Source organism: Oryx dammah, unplaced genomic scaffold (assembly GCF_014754425.2).
Source record: "Oryx dammah isolate SB20612 unplaced genomic scaffold, SCBI_Odam_1.1 HiC_scaffold_11050, whole genome shotgun sequence".
Taxonomy (NCBI): Eukaryota; Metazoa; Chordata; class Mammalia; order Artiodactyla; family Bovidae; genus Oryx; species Oryx dammah.
In genome coordinates this window covers 12,039,835-12,057,310 of record NW_024080444.1, presented here as the reverse complement: position 1 = coordinate 12,057,310, position 17,476 = coordinate 12,039,835, and the positions used below count along the sequence as shown (strand labels likewise).

The 17,476-nt window shown below is 42.5% G+C and overlaps 1 protein-coding gene across 1 annotated transcript in view; it reads left to right on the top strand.

Annotated features, from left to right (window-relative positions):
* The window catches only part of LOC120860239 (excitatory amino acid transporter 3), a 75,308-nt gene that overhangs the window by 50,085 nt on the left and 7,747 nt on the right, over nucleotides 1–17,476 (top strand). The window contains exons 3-10 of the mRNA XM_040236029.1: nucleotides 2,407–2,499; nucleotides 4,497–4,611; nucleotides 5,861–5,903; nucleotides 7,300–7,398; nucleotides 10,816–11,000; nucleotides 12,097–12,204; nucleotides 14,024–14,146; nucleotides 14,737–14,931. Of these exons, the coding sequence (XP_040091963.1) occupies nucleotides 2,407–2,499; nucleotides 4,497–4,611; nucleotides 5,861–5,903; nucleotides 7,300–7,398; nucleotides 10,816–11,000; nucleotides 12,097–12,204; nucleotides 14,024–14,146; nucleotides 14,737–14,931 (961 nt within the window). The remainder of the gene's footprint in view (nucleotides 1–2,406; nucleotides 2,500–4,496; nucleotides 4,612–5,860; nucleotides 5,904–7,299; nucleotides 7,399–10,815; nucleotides 11,001–12,096; nucleotides 12,205–14,023; nucleotides 14,147–14,736; nucleotides 14,932–17,476) is intronic.

Genomic DNA, 17,476 nt, shown 5'->3' with positions numbered 1-17,476 from the left:
AAAATACATCTTCCATTAGGTCATGGAGCAGGTGCTTGTACAGGTTACTTAAATATCTAGATTGGTAATTTTCTTTTTTTTTTAAACTACATTATCATGAATAATCATTATAATTGTTTATCAAAATAATGAATAGAGCTCAAAATAGAATAGGAACATTTTATAATCAAATAATACACTTAGCAAGCTTATATATTTGCATCATTGTTTGCTCTTTTTTTTTAAGAGATTGAAACTAAATATGAGCTAGTTCATTGGTTTCTTTTTTTTTTAATTTATTTATTTATTTATTTTTAATTTTTTACTTTACAATTCTGTATTGCATTGGTTTCTGAGTTGTAGCTTTCAGTATCTCTTTTGTTGTCATTTTATTTCGCTATTTTTTTGTCATTATAGTTTCTTACAGAATTATTGTTTTTAACTGTCTGCACATTAGGAAAAGAAAGTCTGCTCAGCACACCACATTCTTTTTCCCAGAGAAATAGAATCTTACCATCCAGCTTATTCTAGGACATGACTGTCGCAGTATGCTCACCATACAGTAATTGTGCAGTCTTGCTCTGGAGGTTGATGAATAAACCCTTAACAACATACTGGGGTGACTGCTAGAGGCCAGAGCCTCTTCCCTCAAAATATAACTTCAGAAGAAGCAATCAACAGCCAGAGGAATGGTGTGTTTCGAGTGAGAGATGTCTTTTTCTGTTGTCATCATCGTCATCATAGCCTCCTTACAGATTTTTCCCAAACGTCAACTATGTATGATTATATTTGAGGAGTGTAATCCCCTAGTCACTTAAAAAAAAATGGATAGGCCTTTTATAGCGTGAGGAGTGAATATAAAATCGACTTGTGTTTGCTGATAGCCTGCATGTTTACTACCTTTTCCTTGAGGCTGCCTTATGGTAACCTCTTCATTTTTCCTGCTACCGTGTACTTCAGGGTAACAGTTATGGAGCAACTCATGCGTGTTGAAAACTCAGAAAATCATTTTCTGTGGTAATCATTTGATTCAAAATGTGATTCTCATTTTGGAAATCGGACAGAGTAGTCTGAAACTTCCAAATGACAACTTGCTGAAAGATGATTTGGTTGCTTCTCAACCCGCTTCATGTATCACACAGAAGCAGTCCAGTTAGAGAGATGCATCATTTGACCACATTTATATGGGCATCTTTGATGGAGGGCAAAGGTTTCTAGCAAGCGGGGATGTATGCTTTCCACCTCTGTATCTATCCTTGGCATCCCATACAACCACTGTAAGTCAAGTAACATTCAGCCATTTTTCTGACCATTTGAAACGAGGCAAAAGTGGTTCTTTCGCCCATCCAAAGACCTTTTGAAACTACATCTAAACAATGCGGTCATAAGTTTCTTAGATTATCTGTGCCCTCAGAAATTTTTATTTATATCCCAACTTATTAAAACAAGGGTTTTAAGGAGCCTCATAATCAAAGCCATACAGAATATGGTTTTAAACATAAAAGCAATTTGAAAATCATGAAAAGAAGGAAATCTGCTAGCCAGGAAGGAAAATGAAGTGACTGTGCTTTATTATTGAATTTGGTCCTGCTATCGTCTAAAAATCCATCACTAAGGAGATGATTGAATACCTTATGGTACAGCCACATGACAGAAGATTATGTTGTCTTTAAAATTATCTGCAGGGTGACTTTGTAACAATGAGCAAAATGCTTATGATATTGTATTTAGAAGAGAGAGGATTATAAACTATAAAACTATCTCAGCCCTGTTGACAAAAAATTGAGAAAAAAATATGGGAATAATATTCACCAGAATATTAACAATAGCTGATGACATGAAGTGATTTTTGTTTTCATCTTTATATTTTTTCCTTTCTTTAGATAATTATAATGAACAGATATATTACTTGATAATCACACCTAAAAGTTATCTTTTTAGTTGACTCTCAGATTCCTGACAGGAAAGGCAGAAAGGGAAATGATCATGAGTTGTACGATTTTTATTATGTGATGAAAGAACCTTCTCAGTTCTTTAAGGTAAACTTTCCCCTAATACCGAATCCCAAAAGAATGTCGAGTGATACAATGGTAAAGTTCTTAGAGCAGATGCCAAAGGGGGACTCCTTTTACCTGTCTCCTGACCACCCCTCTCATGAGCCACAGACACAGCACTCACTAAGAGCTGAGGTGGTGGGGATTTAGCCAGAGGGGATCTTGCCCCCTACTAGCCTTCAGTCTCTTAATTCTGCATTTGGAATACTGAAATGGTTCTTTCGCCCAATGTATTTATTCAAACAAAATGTGTGAGATAGGCCTAGCAGATAAATACATACTGCTCAGCTCTTTCCAAACCTTGAGGATTGAATTGCCACCAGTCCTGGAAATTTTTCTTCAAGTAATATAATTTGACTTCTTACCCTTTCAGGTGTTGCTACACTGGATTCCAACGTATCTGGAAAAATTGGTCTGCGTGCTGTCGTATATTATTTCTGTACCACTCTCATTGCCGTAATTTTAGGTAAGACATTTCTGAATCCTTTTTTTTTTATATATAATTGTGACTTTCCATTTAAAAGTAGTTGGTTTTTTTAAACGCACACTTTTTTAAAGATCAGAAAGTACAGTTGTTAAACTACTATGAACCTGTTAGGCTTGAAGTCAGCACTAAACCTTTTATATGAACAAATATAATATTGGCTGAGTTTCAGCCATGGTACTGCTTATTAATGTCTCTAGTAAATAAACAGAAAGAGAAGGACAGTTCTGCACCTTATCTGGATCATTGGGTCAAAGAAAGTGAAGCAAAGAGCTAATCTTTAAACTTGATAATTAGTCTGTAATAGTGGGTTTGAGTATAATTATAAAGTATTTCCAGAAAGATAGCATTTCGGTACATTTCAAATTTCACATAGTACCCAGAGCTAACAGAAGTCTTGCCAAGTATAAATTTCACTTGAAAGAGGGAGACTGTTCTAATAAGGGACTGTGGTTGCTTATATACCTTTGACACTTTTGTGAAAAAAGTATGGTCCATCCTTTGTGACCTAGCATGACATTTTAGGAAGGATACTCTGAGTGGTAAGAGAGGGTGGGCAGTGTACTCAAATGTTGCAGCCAGCTTGACCCTTACAGCTCTGCTTTGATGAACTGAGGATGTGGTAAGATTTTAATGGTATTGGCACTCCCCTTCAGTACTCTTGCCTGGAAAATCCCATGGGCGGAGGAGCCTGGAAGGCTGCAGTCCATGGGGTCGCGGAGAGTGACTTCACTTTGACTTTTCACTTTCATGCATTGGAGAAGGCAATGGCAACCCACTCCAGTGTTCTTGCCTGGAGAATCCCAGGGACAGGGGAGCCTGGTAGGCTGCCGTCCATGGGGTCGCACAGAGTCAGACATGACTGAAGCGACTTAGCAGCAGCAGCAGCAGGCCAGGCAACCTAGGAGGCCCTGAACCCTGCCTTAAACCAAAACCACATTTCATTAGGCTCCTGAGGGAGGCCAGCACAAAGAACAAAGCTGGGCTGATATCTTTTCTGCAACTCTGAGGGGGGAGAGTAGACCACATCCATTCATGGCCCCTGTATTGCCCAGTGACTCTTCCCATCAGCAAAACTAATGCATTCACAGCCTTAAGTCCTACCCCCTTGGAGGGGCATTTCTCTCTGAGAAGAGGGATAAGGGCATGGAGGCTTTTCTTCACTCCCCTCCAGCCCATCAACCTGGTCTTTCCTAAAACCTCCCACCTCTACTTGGACACCTCAAGAGGAACCTATTAGCTCCAAAATGGTGCTTTCAGATTCTGTTTGTTTTTCTTTTTTAACCACACAACATGCAGGACCTTAGTTCCCTGGCCAGGGATTGAACCTGTATCCCCTGCAGTGGAATCATGAAGTCTTAATCACTGGACCTCCAGGGAAGTCCCAGATGCCTTCTGTTTAGACAGATTTTCTTTATAGCAAGATCAGCTTTCTCTCCTTAGAACTCCTGTTCTCATTGCATCCCAGAAGAGTCACACAGAACAATACTCCCTAACCCAAATCCTTTTGTGGGTTACACATAGCTTTTCAGATATTTGATGGCTGTGGTATGACAGGAAGATAAGGCTTATTTTCTGTGACCCTCAGAAAAATACCAGCATCTGTGGGTAAAAGTTACAGAAAGATGCTGAGTACTCTGAGTTGGAAAATAAGTCCTTCTCACCCCAACCCCTGCTGAGGCTGATCTCATAAGCTAAAGAAGAAAAGAGCATTCTCATCAGCAAATGTTTCCAGAAGCAGTTCTGGAGTGCAGCCCCTCATTTTTTAAAAACACACAGGAAGAGTTCCTTCTGCTTCAGTTGATGGGAAGTAATTAAGGCAGTAATTCTGCTGAGGTTCCTGCTGAGGCTTGGTGTTTTGGGTAGACTTCTCAGGGTCCCCATCCCAGTATTGGCTGGTACTCTAAGATGGATGCGCAAGAGATATCAGGTGCCCTGGGAGATTCTTAATGCTCTGTGGGTGCTATCTTTGGTTACAGGTATCGTGCTGGTGGTGAGCATCAAGCCTGGTGTCACCCAGGAAGTGAATGAAATTGACAGGACAGGGAACACCCCTGAAGTTAGCACAGTGGATGCCATGTTAGACCTGATCAGGTGGGTGTCTGGCAAGCAGCATGGCTTCACAGGCATACAGCCTTTGTGGTTGCACAGGGGCCCATGCTTGGTTTAATGTTCTGCTAATGCCATCTTGAAATTTTAACTGTACAGGAGAAACCCTCTTATCTGAAACAATCAGGGCTACCGATTAGTCAATTTTAAAAAACAGCAGTTGAAGTAGAGAGTCATAAATATACACTACATATTTTGTTTATGCTTAAAACGTAAATGCATTTATTTGCCTTTTTTTTTTTTTTTGATGTTGGGCCAAGGTCATTTCTTTGTGTCAGTTGATTGTAATTTCATATTTCTGTTGCCTAGGCTGCCTTTATAAATGCATCATCTACAATTTCCAGGCTCAGTTTTCATGAAGTAGAGCAACAAAACCCTTAGAAATTGCAAGGAAAGCTGAAAGCTGAGTTCTTCCGGCTGTTCTTTTTATTTCAATTGTCTTCCCTTACCTAACGCAACAACAGAAATTTTACTCACTTGCCTTGAACGAATTTCCAGGCATTCCAGCTTAGTTTTTATGGAAACTGCTCCTTCCTTTTCACACTCATATTGAATTTATTTACATAATATTTCATTCAATAATGACAATGATATTTGAAACTGGTATAAAGAATTTGGGAATAAGTGCAGTTGACTCTCATTGATGAAAACAGAAATGTGCAAAATATTAAAGAAGTCTCTTAACTGTGTTTGTCCACCTGCTAGTACATATTTCACCGAGGACAGCAACCATGTTGGCTACTGAATGAATCAATTAAGTGTGATGGTTAGTTAGGAGAGCTTTCTATCCCCTAATTGAAGCTCAGTAGAGAAAATGAATCCAGTACTTTTGCCTGGAAAACCCCATGAATGGAGGAGCCTGGTAGGCTGTGGTCCATGGGGTTGTAAAGAGTCAGACATGACTGAGCGACTTCACTTTCCACTTTTCACTTTCACGCACTGGAGAAGGAAATGGCAACCCAATCCAGTGTTCTTGCCTGGAGAATCCTAGGGGTGGGGGAGCCTGGTGGGCTGACGTCTATGGGGTCACAGAGTCGGACACGCCTGAAGTGACTTAGCAGCAGCAGGGAAAAAGAAATCTTAATACAAGGAAGCATTATGCAAAGATGAGACCAAAACCAGAGTACTAATTCTATAGCATACTCATTTCCATCAATGTATTAGGTACAACAAAAACAAACAAACAAAAACCACTTTTATCTTAATGTGATACTGCTTTTCATGTGTCCAACAGGAATATGTTCCCTGAGAACCTTGTCCAAGCCTGTTTTCAGCAGGTAAGAATAATGATTTTTGCCCTCAAGCTGTTCTGCTCTTCCTCCTTACCCATTAAGATTTTTTTTCTGCTATGACCTAAGAAATGGAATTCGCTCATCAAAAATGGGCAATGTATTAATACCTGTGAATGGAGAAATTTCAGGTGACCTGTCAACCCCAGTCTTTCCAGCCATAGCAGCATGCCTGTTGTAGCTTACACTGCTCCCTTTTCCCTTAGACTTCATTTTTTACCCAAAAGGTTTCAACTGGAGCAAGTCAGGAACCTGTCAAATGAGTGTTTTCAAATCTGGCTTCTAGTACCTAGTTTCGGAGAACCACTTTATATTTGTGAAGCTCAGACTATCTGCAGATATAATGCAATTGGAAAAGGTAACCTCCACCCCCATGTTGGGAAATCAGTATGTGACCCGTGTGGGTGGTTAGTGTTCCTGGTATCTGGTCCTTTCTTTCATCCCTACATGCCCACTGCTGGCACTCTACAGAGCAATGTTAACAAAGCCACTTTTTTTCCTTTAGGGAAGTTTCACAATCTCTTCACTTCATTTCCTTTAAGCCTTCTTCTGTTGTTTATCTATGTACTTTAAGACAGCTGAGTCTATCACAAGCTGCTGAATTCATTTACATAAATTACACAAACAGAGATCTCTATGTAGATCAACAAAAATGGCAATTAAATTGCTCCCTGCCAACCTCCAAAAGGCACAGAACCACCTCTATTTAGGGGGTGCATTTGCGGTTCAGCCACAGTGGTCACTTGTAAGGTTCTTGGTGTTGGCAGAGCCTTGTAGGAGTAACATTTATGCCCAGTGTGATGATATACTAGCTCTTTCTTAAACCTCTCTGCTGAAGTTCAGCAGAATCAAACAGGTGAAGGAAGGGAATTCAACAGAAATCTCACTCACGTAATAGCCCTAAAGGGTCTATTGACTTTGGAACAACCATATAGTTCTTGATGTTTATTAAAGTCATGGTGACTACATTTAAAGTGATGAGGTGTTTTTTTCCCCAGGTTAAAAATAATAAATGAATAAATAGATAGAAACAAAAATGATTGACAGGATTCCTGTAGAATCTATTAAAGCACCTAAAGATAAAACCTATGCTTTCTTCTACATTGTTGCTCCATTAATTGGTCCCTTACTACAGAAGTGAGAGAACATTAGACACCATTGAATGGTAACTGTGGTGGTGAGGGGGTTGGATTTCTCAATCCCAGTTTTGCTTCCAAAGCCTGAGGGGTAGTACCATCCAAAACCAACGCCGATAGAGGCCTCAGAGGTAGAAAATTTCAGTGACACTTATCTGGCCAAAGTAACATTCCTATGGTTTAACCTTAGGAGCTTAAAAATTCTTTTTTTGTTTATTTCTTTGACCTTTCCCCTCTCCAACATGCAGTATAAAACCACACGTGAAGAAGTGAAGCTTTCTGAGGAGCCAGGGACAAACAGCACTGAAGCGTCTGTCACAGTCATCATGACAACTGCTATTTCCAAGGTACCACTTACATTCTTTTGTTTGCTCCCTTCCCTGGTAGGCAGGGGCCAAGTCATGAGTGAGCAGGAGATGGAAATAAGTAGATCCTCATTGTTCTCAGATCCCACATTTGTGAATTTGCCTATGTACTCAAATGCATTTGTAACCCCGAAAATTAGTACGGTGCAGTCATTCACAGACACACTAGGAGTGGTGAAAAATGTAACTTGCCCATGCACATGTCCCAGCTGAGGTTGAACAAGGCTGTGTTCTGCCCTCTTGGTTCAGCAATTTGTTTTTTTTCCTTTTTTATTGGAGTATAATTGCTTTACAACATTGTGTTGGTTTCTACTGTACAACAAAGTGCATCAGCTATATGTGTATGCCCAGCCCCTCCCTGGTTCAGCTCTTAAATGGTAAATATGTGTCCTTTGTGCGGTGTATCTTTGCCACAGTTTTCTCAGTTTGGTGCATTAGCTTGGTAATTGCACTGTTTGCAATGTCTCCCAAGCATCATGCTGCACTGCTGGCTAGTTAGTGTTCCCAAACGCAAGAAGGCTGATGTTCCATATGAAAAAATACACGTGTTAGAGAAGTCTCATTCAGGCATGAGTTAAAGTGAGTTCAACGTTAATGATTAAACAATATATATTAAATAAGGTGTCTTTGAACTAAAACACAGAGAAAACAAGGTTTCATATTGATTATTTGACCAAAGTGATGTGACTGTTGATTCCTAGGAACCTAATCCTCTGTTTCCCCTTAGGAACATTGACTCAATATTCCCTAAGTCAGTGTTGGCGGCCACTGTATAGAGTATAACTTCTGAGAATAATGAAGAGCAACTGAACCACACAGAGAAAAGAATGAGTCCTGTCACTTCTGTCTCTGCCACCCAGAGTTGAGTTGGGCATCTCTGGGAACATCATTAGATTTGCAAGACCACATAAACATGGAATGCAGGCCTGCAGTTCCTTATTTAAAACTCTCTGCCCAAATGTGATTCTGAGTCCAGAGTTTTTCACTTTAGAAGGGCCAGGTGGTGTGTGTACTATATATTACACAACATCTTTTAAGTGAAATGCAACTAACTTACAAATTGGCTACAAAGTAAGAAAAATAGGCTATATGTAGCCTCATCTCCAGAGAAGGCAGTGGCACCCCACTCCAGTACTCTTGAATGGAAAATCCCATGGACGGAGGAGCATGGTAGGCTGCAGTCCATGGGATCACTACGAGTCAGACACGACTGACTGAGCAACTTCACTTTCACTTTTCACTTTCATGCACTGGAGGAGGAAATGGCAACCCACTCCAGTGTTCTTGCCTGGAGAATCCCAGGGGTAGGGGAGCCTGGTGGGCTGCCGTTTAAAGCGTCGCATAGAGTCGGACATGACTGAAGCGACTTAGCAGCTGCAGCAGCCTCATCTCAGTTCAGGATAGGTTTTGCCACCAGGAGTTTGCCATAAAGTTATCAATGGAATCAGTTGACTCTCAGAACTTTTAGGATTTCATTGTTCAAGATTCTGGTGGTTTAGTCAATAGGTTGTGTCCAACTCTTGTGACCCCATGGGCTGTAGCCTGCCAGGCTCCTCTGTCCATGGGATTCTCCAGGCAAGAAACCTGGAGTGGGGTGCCATTTCTTCCTCCAGTTGGAGCTTAGATCAGGTTGGCCTGAAGTAGTACATTTGTAGTAGTGTAGCAGATTTCTCCTGAGTGTACTCTGCCTTCACTCAGGAAGGAAAAATTTAAGGGAAAAAAAAATGCAGTAGATTTAAGAGTTCACATTAAATAGGCCACAGTTAGCTCCCTCTTTTTTCCTACAGAAAGCACTCCATAACCTGGCTCGTCCCTGGTTTCCCAGCTTACTTCTTGGTGAGCCCAATCTATTCTATCCAGATCCAACTCCTCAATAAACTCCTACTCTTGCTTCTTGATATGGTTCCACAGAGATTTTTCTGAGCACTCTCCATGGGCCAAGCTCTGATGGGCACTGAGATTATGACAGAGAAAAGGCACATGTGATATATGCTCTCGTGTGAAGAGTGATGAATATCACAGTTGGAAAGAATAGAATACTCCTTCGTAGAATAGAGAGGTCTAAAGTAGTGTGGCAGCTGTAAAGGATGAGTAGAGTTCAGAGACCTGGTGTGTGATGATGTCTGCCTTTCCTTGCCATTTTTCTGGAGTCTGCTTTCTAGATCTCTGCTTATCTCCTGGCTGCCTGCTCCTCGGGCCTGTCCTTCACTGTCTTCAGAGCCCATATTCATGTCTCCAGTCTCCACATGATGCCTGTAACTCATAGCTTGGCTGTGCCGTTAGTTACACACCATCTTGCTATCATTGGCTCATGTTTCTCACAGTTAGTCTTGTCTATCCAGCTGCATTTTAAGACCTTACACTGTAGCCCGTGCAGTTAACTCACTGCACGGGCTACAGCGTAAATATGCGTCTGATCACGTCAGATCATAAGTAAGAAATAATTGGTACCCCAGTGGCTCATCCATATAATTCCTTATAAACCTGGTTTGCACCACTCAGAATATGTTATCTTCCTGTGAAATCTCTGTTAAGCTCATGCTGCACAACTAGGATTGAATTATCTCTTGGTATGTCTCGTGCTACTCGTGTGTGTGTGTGTGTGTGTGTGTGTATGTGCTCAGCTGTGTCCAACTCTTTGTGACCCCATGGACTGCAGCCCACAGAGGCTCCTCTGTCCATGAGATTTCTCCAGGCAAGAATACTGGAGTGGGTTGCCCTTTCCTCTTCCAGGGCATCTTTCCGACCCAGGAATTGTACCCTCATCTCCTATATTGGCAGGTGGATTCTTTACCACTGAGCCACCTGGGAAGTCCCCATGCTATTCTTACCCGGGATAAAATGAAGAAATGGTTCATAGTAGTAGATATCTGGTTAATTTTTATCTAAAATAAAATCCTATTGGTTATCTAAGGTTAGAGGTAGTAAAAAATGTTCCTGTGTTCATTATCAGGATAAAATAGATAGTAAAGTGTCCTAAAAATGTCTGCACTGGTAAATATTTTGAGCTTCCTGCATTATTAATTTGTATCTTTTTATGCAGACTCCTAATGTAACTACTAGTTAAAATAACTCTGAAAAGTGCCTAAAGTTATTAAAAATTTAAAACACCCCAGAATAAGAAATCTTCAAAAGAAATATTCAAGTATGGATTCACTGAAAGAGAGGGGAAAAAAGAAAACACTTCAAACTTCAATGCCAGAGGTGGGGGCAGTAAAATTTGATACATTCGTAGGTGGGTTTTTTTTTTTTTTCTTTTTGGCACCTAAACTTGTTGATCCTAAGTTGTTGCTAGGTCACTAGTTTGTTTGGCTATCATATCTTCCTGTTTCAGGGCCTATGCATTCTAACAAGATTATAATCACGCATCAATATTATTTTCTTGGTTTTGATCCACAGAACAAAACAAAGGAATACAAAGTCGTAGGCATGTATTCAGACGGCATAAATGTCCTGGGCTTGATCGTCTTTTGCCTCGTCTTTGGAATTGTCATTGGAAAAATGGGAGAAAGGGGACAGATTCTGGTGGATTTCTTCAATGCTCTGAGTGACGCAACCATGAAAATCGTTCAGATCATTATGTGGTGAGCAGACACCGGTTAATGCCATCTTGCTTCCCCCGATGGCTGACCCTTCAAAACTAGAAGGAAAAGGTTTATGTTTCTCAACTCACCTCACCCTAGAGAGGGCAAGACACTAGAGTATTAAACAATTCCATGTATTACTTAGGACTCAGTTCACTAATGAAAGTCTAGAGATCAGCCATTGTCTTTTCTACCAAGGTCTTTGATCACGTTGCAACCAAGCACCATTTATGTAAGAAAGAACTCTTAAAGGAGTGATTTGAAGGAGTTTTCCAGAACACAGGTTGCTTTCCTTATCAGGCCCCATGCAGAAGGGATACAGCAGGTGCACACGGGCCCTAATGCATCCAGATGACAGCTGCCACAGGTGAGCATAGCGGCTGCGCCTCCTGAGCGTCTGCCCCGTGCCTGCAGATGCTGAAAAGTCCACCTTGCCTGGGAGACCTCCGTCCCACTTATCTCACAGCAAGTTGCTTCAGAGTATAGACCTTGCCAGTGACAGTAAAGGGTTTAGTTATTTCAGCTAATGCTGCTGAACGTCAGCTTCACCATCTGTTAGAAAGGATAAATAGTCTACCCCTAGAGTCGGGAGAAGTACATTAAGTGAATGATGCATGTGAAATACCTAACCCAATGCAAAGCATGTAATGAGAGCTCCACAAACAGAGCTATCACAACAGAGCTATTACATAACTAGTTCTGTTGCTGATACCACTACCTGGGAAACAAGATGACTGTGTCTAGAAAGAGCCTAGAGGCCATGATTGGAGAGCCAAGCTAGAGAGAGACCTGCGGACATGAGTCAGCAGGGTGTATGTGCACAGGAGCAAGGCATGGGCTAGGGACCAGAGTGCCCCTTATGGTGGCATAGGTGGGTAGAGTTTAAGGTGCACAGGGGTGCTGAAACCTGTAGCCAATGTAGTCCAGCTGGGCTGAAACTGAGACCTTAGCCTCACTGTGTATACCCTGTGCCCCTCCCAGTGAAGGGCACACCCCAAGCCGAGGTATATGCCCTGGCTTGTTTCTTTCCCAGCATTTCCACCCTGAGAAAATATTTGATGACAGAAGTATGTCTTTTCTTGTGCTTACTTTCTAGCTACATGCCGATTGGTATTTTGTTCCTGATTGCCGGGAAGATCATAGAAGTTGAAGACTGGGAAATATTCCGCAAACTGGGCCTTTACATGGCCACCGTCCTGAGTGGGTATGTCAGACTCAAGGAAAGACAATGGAACGTCATTTGAGCCAATGAGTTGCTGTTGAGAGGCCACGTTTCAGTTGGTGAAACTGGCTTCTCTCCCTTGGGCAGGAAAAGATGAGGTTCAGAGATAAGAGAGCAGGGGAGAGAAGGGCTGCCCTTTAACAGCTGAACTGGAGGTGGATCACACTGTGCTAGTTTCCAGATCTTGGCAGAACAGCCTGGACCATGCTTTGCCACTGCCTTTATTAGCTGTGTTAAAATAATTTCTTAAGAGAAAAACCCACTGGTAGCCTCTCTTGGCCCTCTCCTGGCCTTCCCTTCTTCAAGGATGTAAACCAACCAAACAAGTAAGAACAGTCCCCATGTACCCTGAGCCTGAAAGAAATTAGGCAGGGCCTAAATTAAGTTGGACTGGAGCAAGCAGGAGTGGGATGGGTGGTTGGTTCCAACCCTGTTGGGTAAGCACTGTCACACCCTATATCATAAGAGAGGGTGCTGGAGAATCTTCAGGTTGGTAGGAACTGTGCAAAGCAGGAGACAGCTGTGTGCATATTTCCTGTAGCACATTCACAGGTTCCTTGAGGGGAGATGCAGTGGGATAGGTTATGAATGGTGCCCCCAGATGTCGGTCCAGGGGCAGGATATGGCACATATGCTAAGAAATATGGACCAGGGGAATGACTAACCATCATCAGTTTGACTCACACAGGTCAATTCCCCCACTCAACTGGAGGAATCAGCTCACCTGCTGGAACTCAGTTGCACTGGGGAATATCTACTGCATAGGATTTGGTTCTTAGTCTGTTTTTACTAAAAGCAGAGTCATGCTGGTCAATGGAGACAAGGCCAGAATCAAATTCCAGGGCCCCGGTAGTAATGGAGGTGGGACCATCCACCTTACTGGAGGCCAGGGGCTGTGTCCAGGCCATGGTATGGCTAAGATTTATTATGCTGAGCTATTTAATGAGAGGGTTCTCCTGGTTTCTGCCCCATCAACCTATCTAGGTTCCTAACAGAAAACTAAAAGTCAGTTTCTCATAGTTCTAAGCCATAGGCTGTCTGTAAGATCCCTTTCTTGACCTCCAGGATCTATTTTTTTCAATGACCACTTCTTCTTATTTTCAGCTTCACATAACTGATCTGTAAACTCTGAGTTGCCATTTACTGGCATCTGCTGAATCAGTTTAATTTTTTAAGCCCTTTGGTTTGTGAGACGAGGAATAGTTTGGAATGTAGGAATGACAAAGAAAAGAGGGTCAGTCATGAAAGATGACTGTAGGAGAGCAGGGATAACTTCCCCCTTACAAACCCTGACTCCCCTCTTAGATGGTGGTGCTGTCCAGCTGGATAGTGGCGTGGTCCAGGTTCAGGACTGTGTTAAGGGCTATGATACTATTGACCACAGAGTCACCAAGGAGGGGAAGGTCAGCTGGACCTGGGAAGGTGAGGGAAGGCTTCCAGGAGGAGGGGGAGATTTCACTGAGTCTTAGAGGAGGAGTAAGAATTCAATAGCAGAAGGAAGTGAAAGCATGTTAGCATGCACAGCAGGAAAAGCAGGTACAGGGCTTGGCAGCATGACATAACTATTCTGTGAGCTCTGAGATGTGGACTCAGCTACTGGCTTAGCCACCAACTTTGACAAGATATTTGATTTGCTGAGTCTCCTCTTCCCCATGTGTTCAATGGAAACATATATTCCTGTCCTCTTTCTCATTGGACCATAATGAAAGTTGAATGATATCATGAGTAAAAATGCTATTTGGAAAAAAAGAAATGAAGAGATAATATCATCTGTGAACCTGTTTCTCTCTCCCATTTACAGGCTTGCAATCCACTCCATTGTAATTCTCCCACTGATATATTTCATAATTGTACGAAAGAACCCTTTCCAGTTCGCCATGGGAATGGCCCAGGCTCTTCTGACAGCTCTCATGATCTCCTCCAGGTAAACAGAAGAGGGTGTCTGGTGGACCACCACTTCCCTGGTGATCCATTGTTTAAGACTCCGTGCTCCCAATGCCCAGGGCCCAGGTTCAATTCCTGGTCAGAGAACTGGATCCCACATGCTGCAACTAAGAGACCTAGCATGTTGCAGTGAAGATTGAAGATCCTGCCTGTCAAAAAGACCCCACACAGCCAAATGAATAAACAAATATTAAAAAAAATTTTTTTTTTAAGAAGAGGGGTTTCTGGAAGAAGTCTGTGAGCCAAGCCTTATCAATTCTCACCTCACTTGATGAAGTTGGGGGGTTTTGTAGCTGCCTTTGAGAATGATCTCCTCAGTTTCTGACCTTACACATTTCTTCACCCTACTGGATATTTCTTGCCCTCTTGGCAGGGCCTGCAACCCAGGAGGGGGTTGTGTCATAGCTGGGAACAGTGACAAGCACAGCGACTTCTGATTCCTGGTCCTACCAAAAGTGCCATCGTGCTTTGAGCTCTCAATTTAGTTTCTAGAACTGAGGTATCACTTCAGGCAGGGATTGAGGACCAGCATTCCTAGGCCATCATATCTTTTCTCTTTTTATCACACAGTTCAGCAACACTGCCTGTCACTTTCCGCTGCGCTGAAGAGAAGAACCGGGTGGACAAGAGGATCACTAGATTTGTATTACCCGTTGGTGCTACGATCAACATGGATGGGACTGCACTCTATGAAGCAGTGGCGGCCGTGTTTATTGCGCAGTTGAATGATTTGGACTTGAGCGTTGGGCAGATCATCACTATCAGGTGGGGCATGAAGTCACACTCATTTTCATCTCTGTAACTGGAGTTGCTCTCAAGTAAAACTCATCTGTGGAGGGAGATCATGGATGGTCCAGCTGTACTTATTTTTGTGGTCTACAAAATCTCTTCCCAAGATTAAGTATTAAGCATCTGTATTACAAGTGGCAGGACTGGTACATAATACTGCTTCAGGTCTGGGGAGCCAGGGAGTCTCTGTGTTCTCGGCCCAGTGCACCCACAAGGTGCTAGGCACAGAGCAGGTATCAAGGAATCAAGGTTGAATAAGGGGTAGTTCCTGCTTTTAAGGGGTAGATAAGTTGGGTATACAGATATCTAAATAAGTGGGCTTCCCTGGTCGCTCAGCTGGTAAAGAATCTGCCAGCAATGTGGGAGACCAGGGTTCTATCCCTGGCTTGGGAAGATCCCCTGGAGAAGGACACGGCTACCCACTCCAGTATTCTGGCCTGGAGAATTCCATGGACTGTATAGTCCATGGGGTCACAAAGAGCCAGACATGACTGAGAGACTTTCACTTCACTTCATTTCAAATAAGTGCTGAGTGATATGGTAAAGTCTGTAATAGAGGTTTGAATGTGGAACACAGAGGGCACCAAAGAAGGAAGGGTTGGTCCACCTGGGAAGGTGAGGAAAAGCTTCCTGGAAAAGAGGAAAGTTTAGCTGAGTCTTAGAAGAGGAGTAAGTATTTGATAGAGGAAGTGGAGAGCATTTTGGATAAGAGGAATAGGCTGAACAGGGGTCTTGATATAACCGTGTCCTAGTTACACAATACAGATTATTTGGTGTGGCTAGCATAAAGAGTACAGTGTGGAGAACACAGAAGAAAGCAGGGATCATATCATGGAAGGGCTTGTGTGAGGAGCTCATGGAAGGGTCTTAGACAGTCTTTCATATTATAGAAAGATTTGCATTTTAGAAATATAACTGGTAATTTAGTGGATGAACATGGATGGGGGCAGAAACTATAAGCTGGAAGACCAGTTAGGAGACTACTGCAGGTAAAGTATGAAAAGGCCTACATTAAGGTACTGACCCACGGGTGAAGAGCTAATTAATTCAAGAGGCATCTACTGGATTCAGAGTGAGGGACAGAGGAAGGCTAAGATGACCCCCAGTATTGGTGGATGGTGCTTATCAGAACCGGGACTAGTGTAAGAGAATGAAGTATGCTGCTGCTGCTGCTACGTCGCTTCATTCGTGTGACCCCATAGACGGCAGCCCACCAGCCTCCCCCATCCCTGGGATTCTCCAGGCAAGAACACTGGAGTGGGTTGTCATTTCCTTCTCCAATGCATGAAAGTAAAAAGTGAAAGTGAAGTTGCTCAGTCGTGTCTGACTCTTCACTGCGCCATGGACTGCATCCTACCAGGCTCCTCCATCCATGGGATTTTCCAGGCAAGAGTACTGGAGTGGGGTGCCATCACCTTCTCCAGAATGAAGTATAGGTGGGAAGATTAAGAGCTTATACTTTTGGATACAATGAATGTGAAAATCCTTTATGACATCCAGGTGGAAATATACAGTGAGAAATGTGGTCTTGACTGCAGATACAGAAGTCAGAGTCATCAGTTTGATAATGCTCATCAAGCATGTGGGTCGTGAGTCAGTTATCTGTGTTTGACTCTGCCTCACCAAGATTAGCTGTGACCTTGAATTCTCTAAGCTTCTGTTTTCTCACCTGTAAAACAAGGATAATAATAGTACCCATATTTTATGCAAATAGTGATTATTAAGTCAGATGATGCATATAAAGTACTTAGAATGGTACCTACATACTGAGTGCTCAGCAATTGTTGGGAATGGGAGAGTTTGTAGAGAAGAAACAGAAACTAAGGCGTGAGCCCTAGACAATCCTAATATTAGAGGCAGGCAGAAAGGGGGGAACCCAAGAGGAGAATGAGAACATAAAGGAGGGAAGAGTCATGAAACCATGGTGTCATAGAAACCCAGAGAAGAGAGATTTTCAAGGATGAAATGGTCAATAGAGTCAAATCTTGCAGAGAATTCTAGTCAAGTGAAGCCTGAAATTGCCTGCTCAAGTAGATGGTGAAAATATCATTAGTGAATTTTGCCAGAGATGTTTCTCTGGAACAGCACTGTTCAATATGGTAGCCATTAGCCACACGCACAAATTGGTCAGAGTAGACATGAATGTTCTATCGCTTTGGAAATAGATGCCATCATAGTGGAAAATTCTACTGGACAGTGCTGCTTTGAAGTGATGAACTGGGATTAGAGTTAATCCTAAGACTTTAGTTGAGTTTGAAAGTCATGTCCCACTCTTTGCAACCCTTGGACTGTATAGCCCACCAGACTCCTCTGTCCAGGGAATTCTTCAGGCAAGAATACTGGAGTGGGTTTCCATTCCCTTCTCCAAGGGATCTTCCTGACCCAGGGATTGGACCCAGTCTCCTGTACTGCAGGCATCTGAGCCACCAGGGAAGCCCTTAGTTTAGAGTGGAAGTTTAAGACTAACCTGGGTCCCTAGGCCTAAACACCGTTGAATCTGAACCTTTCAGGCATTTGACAT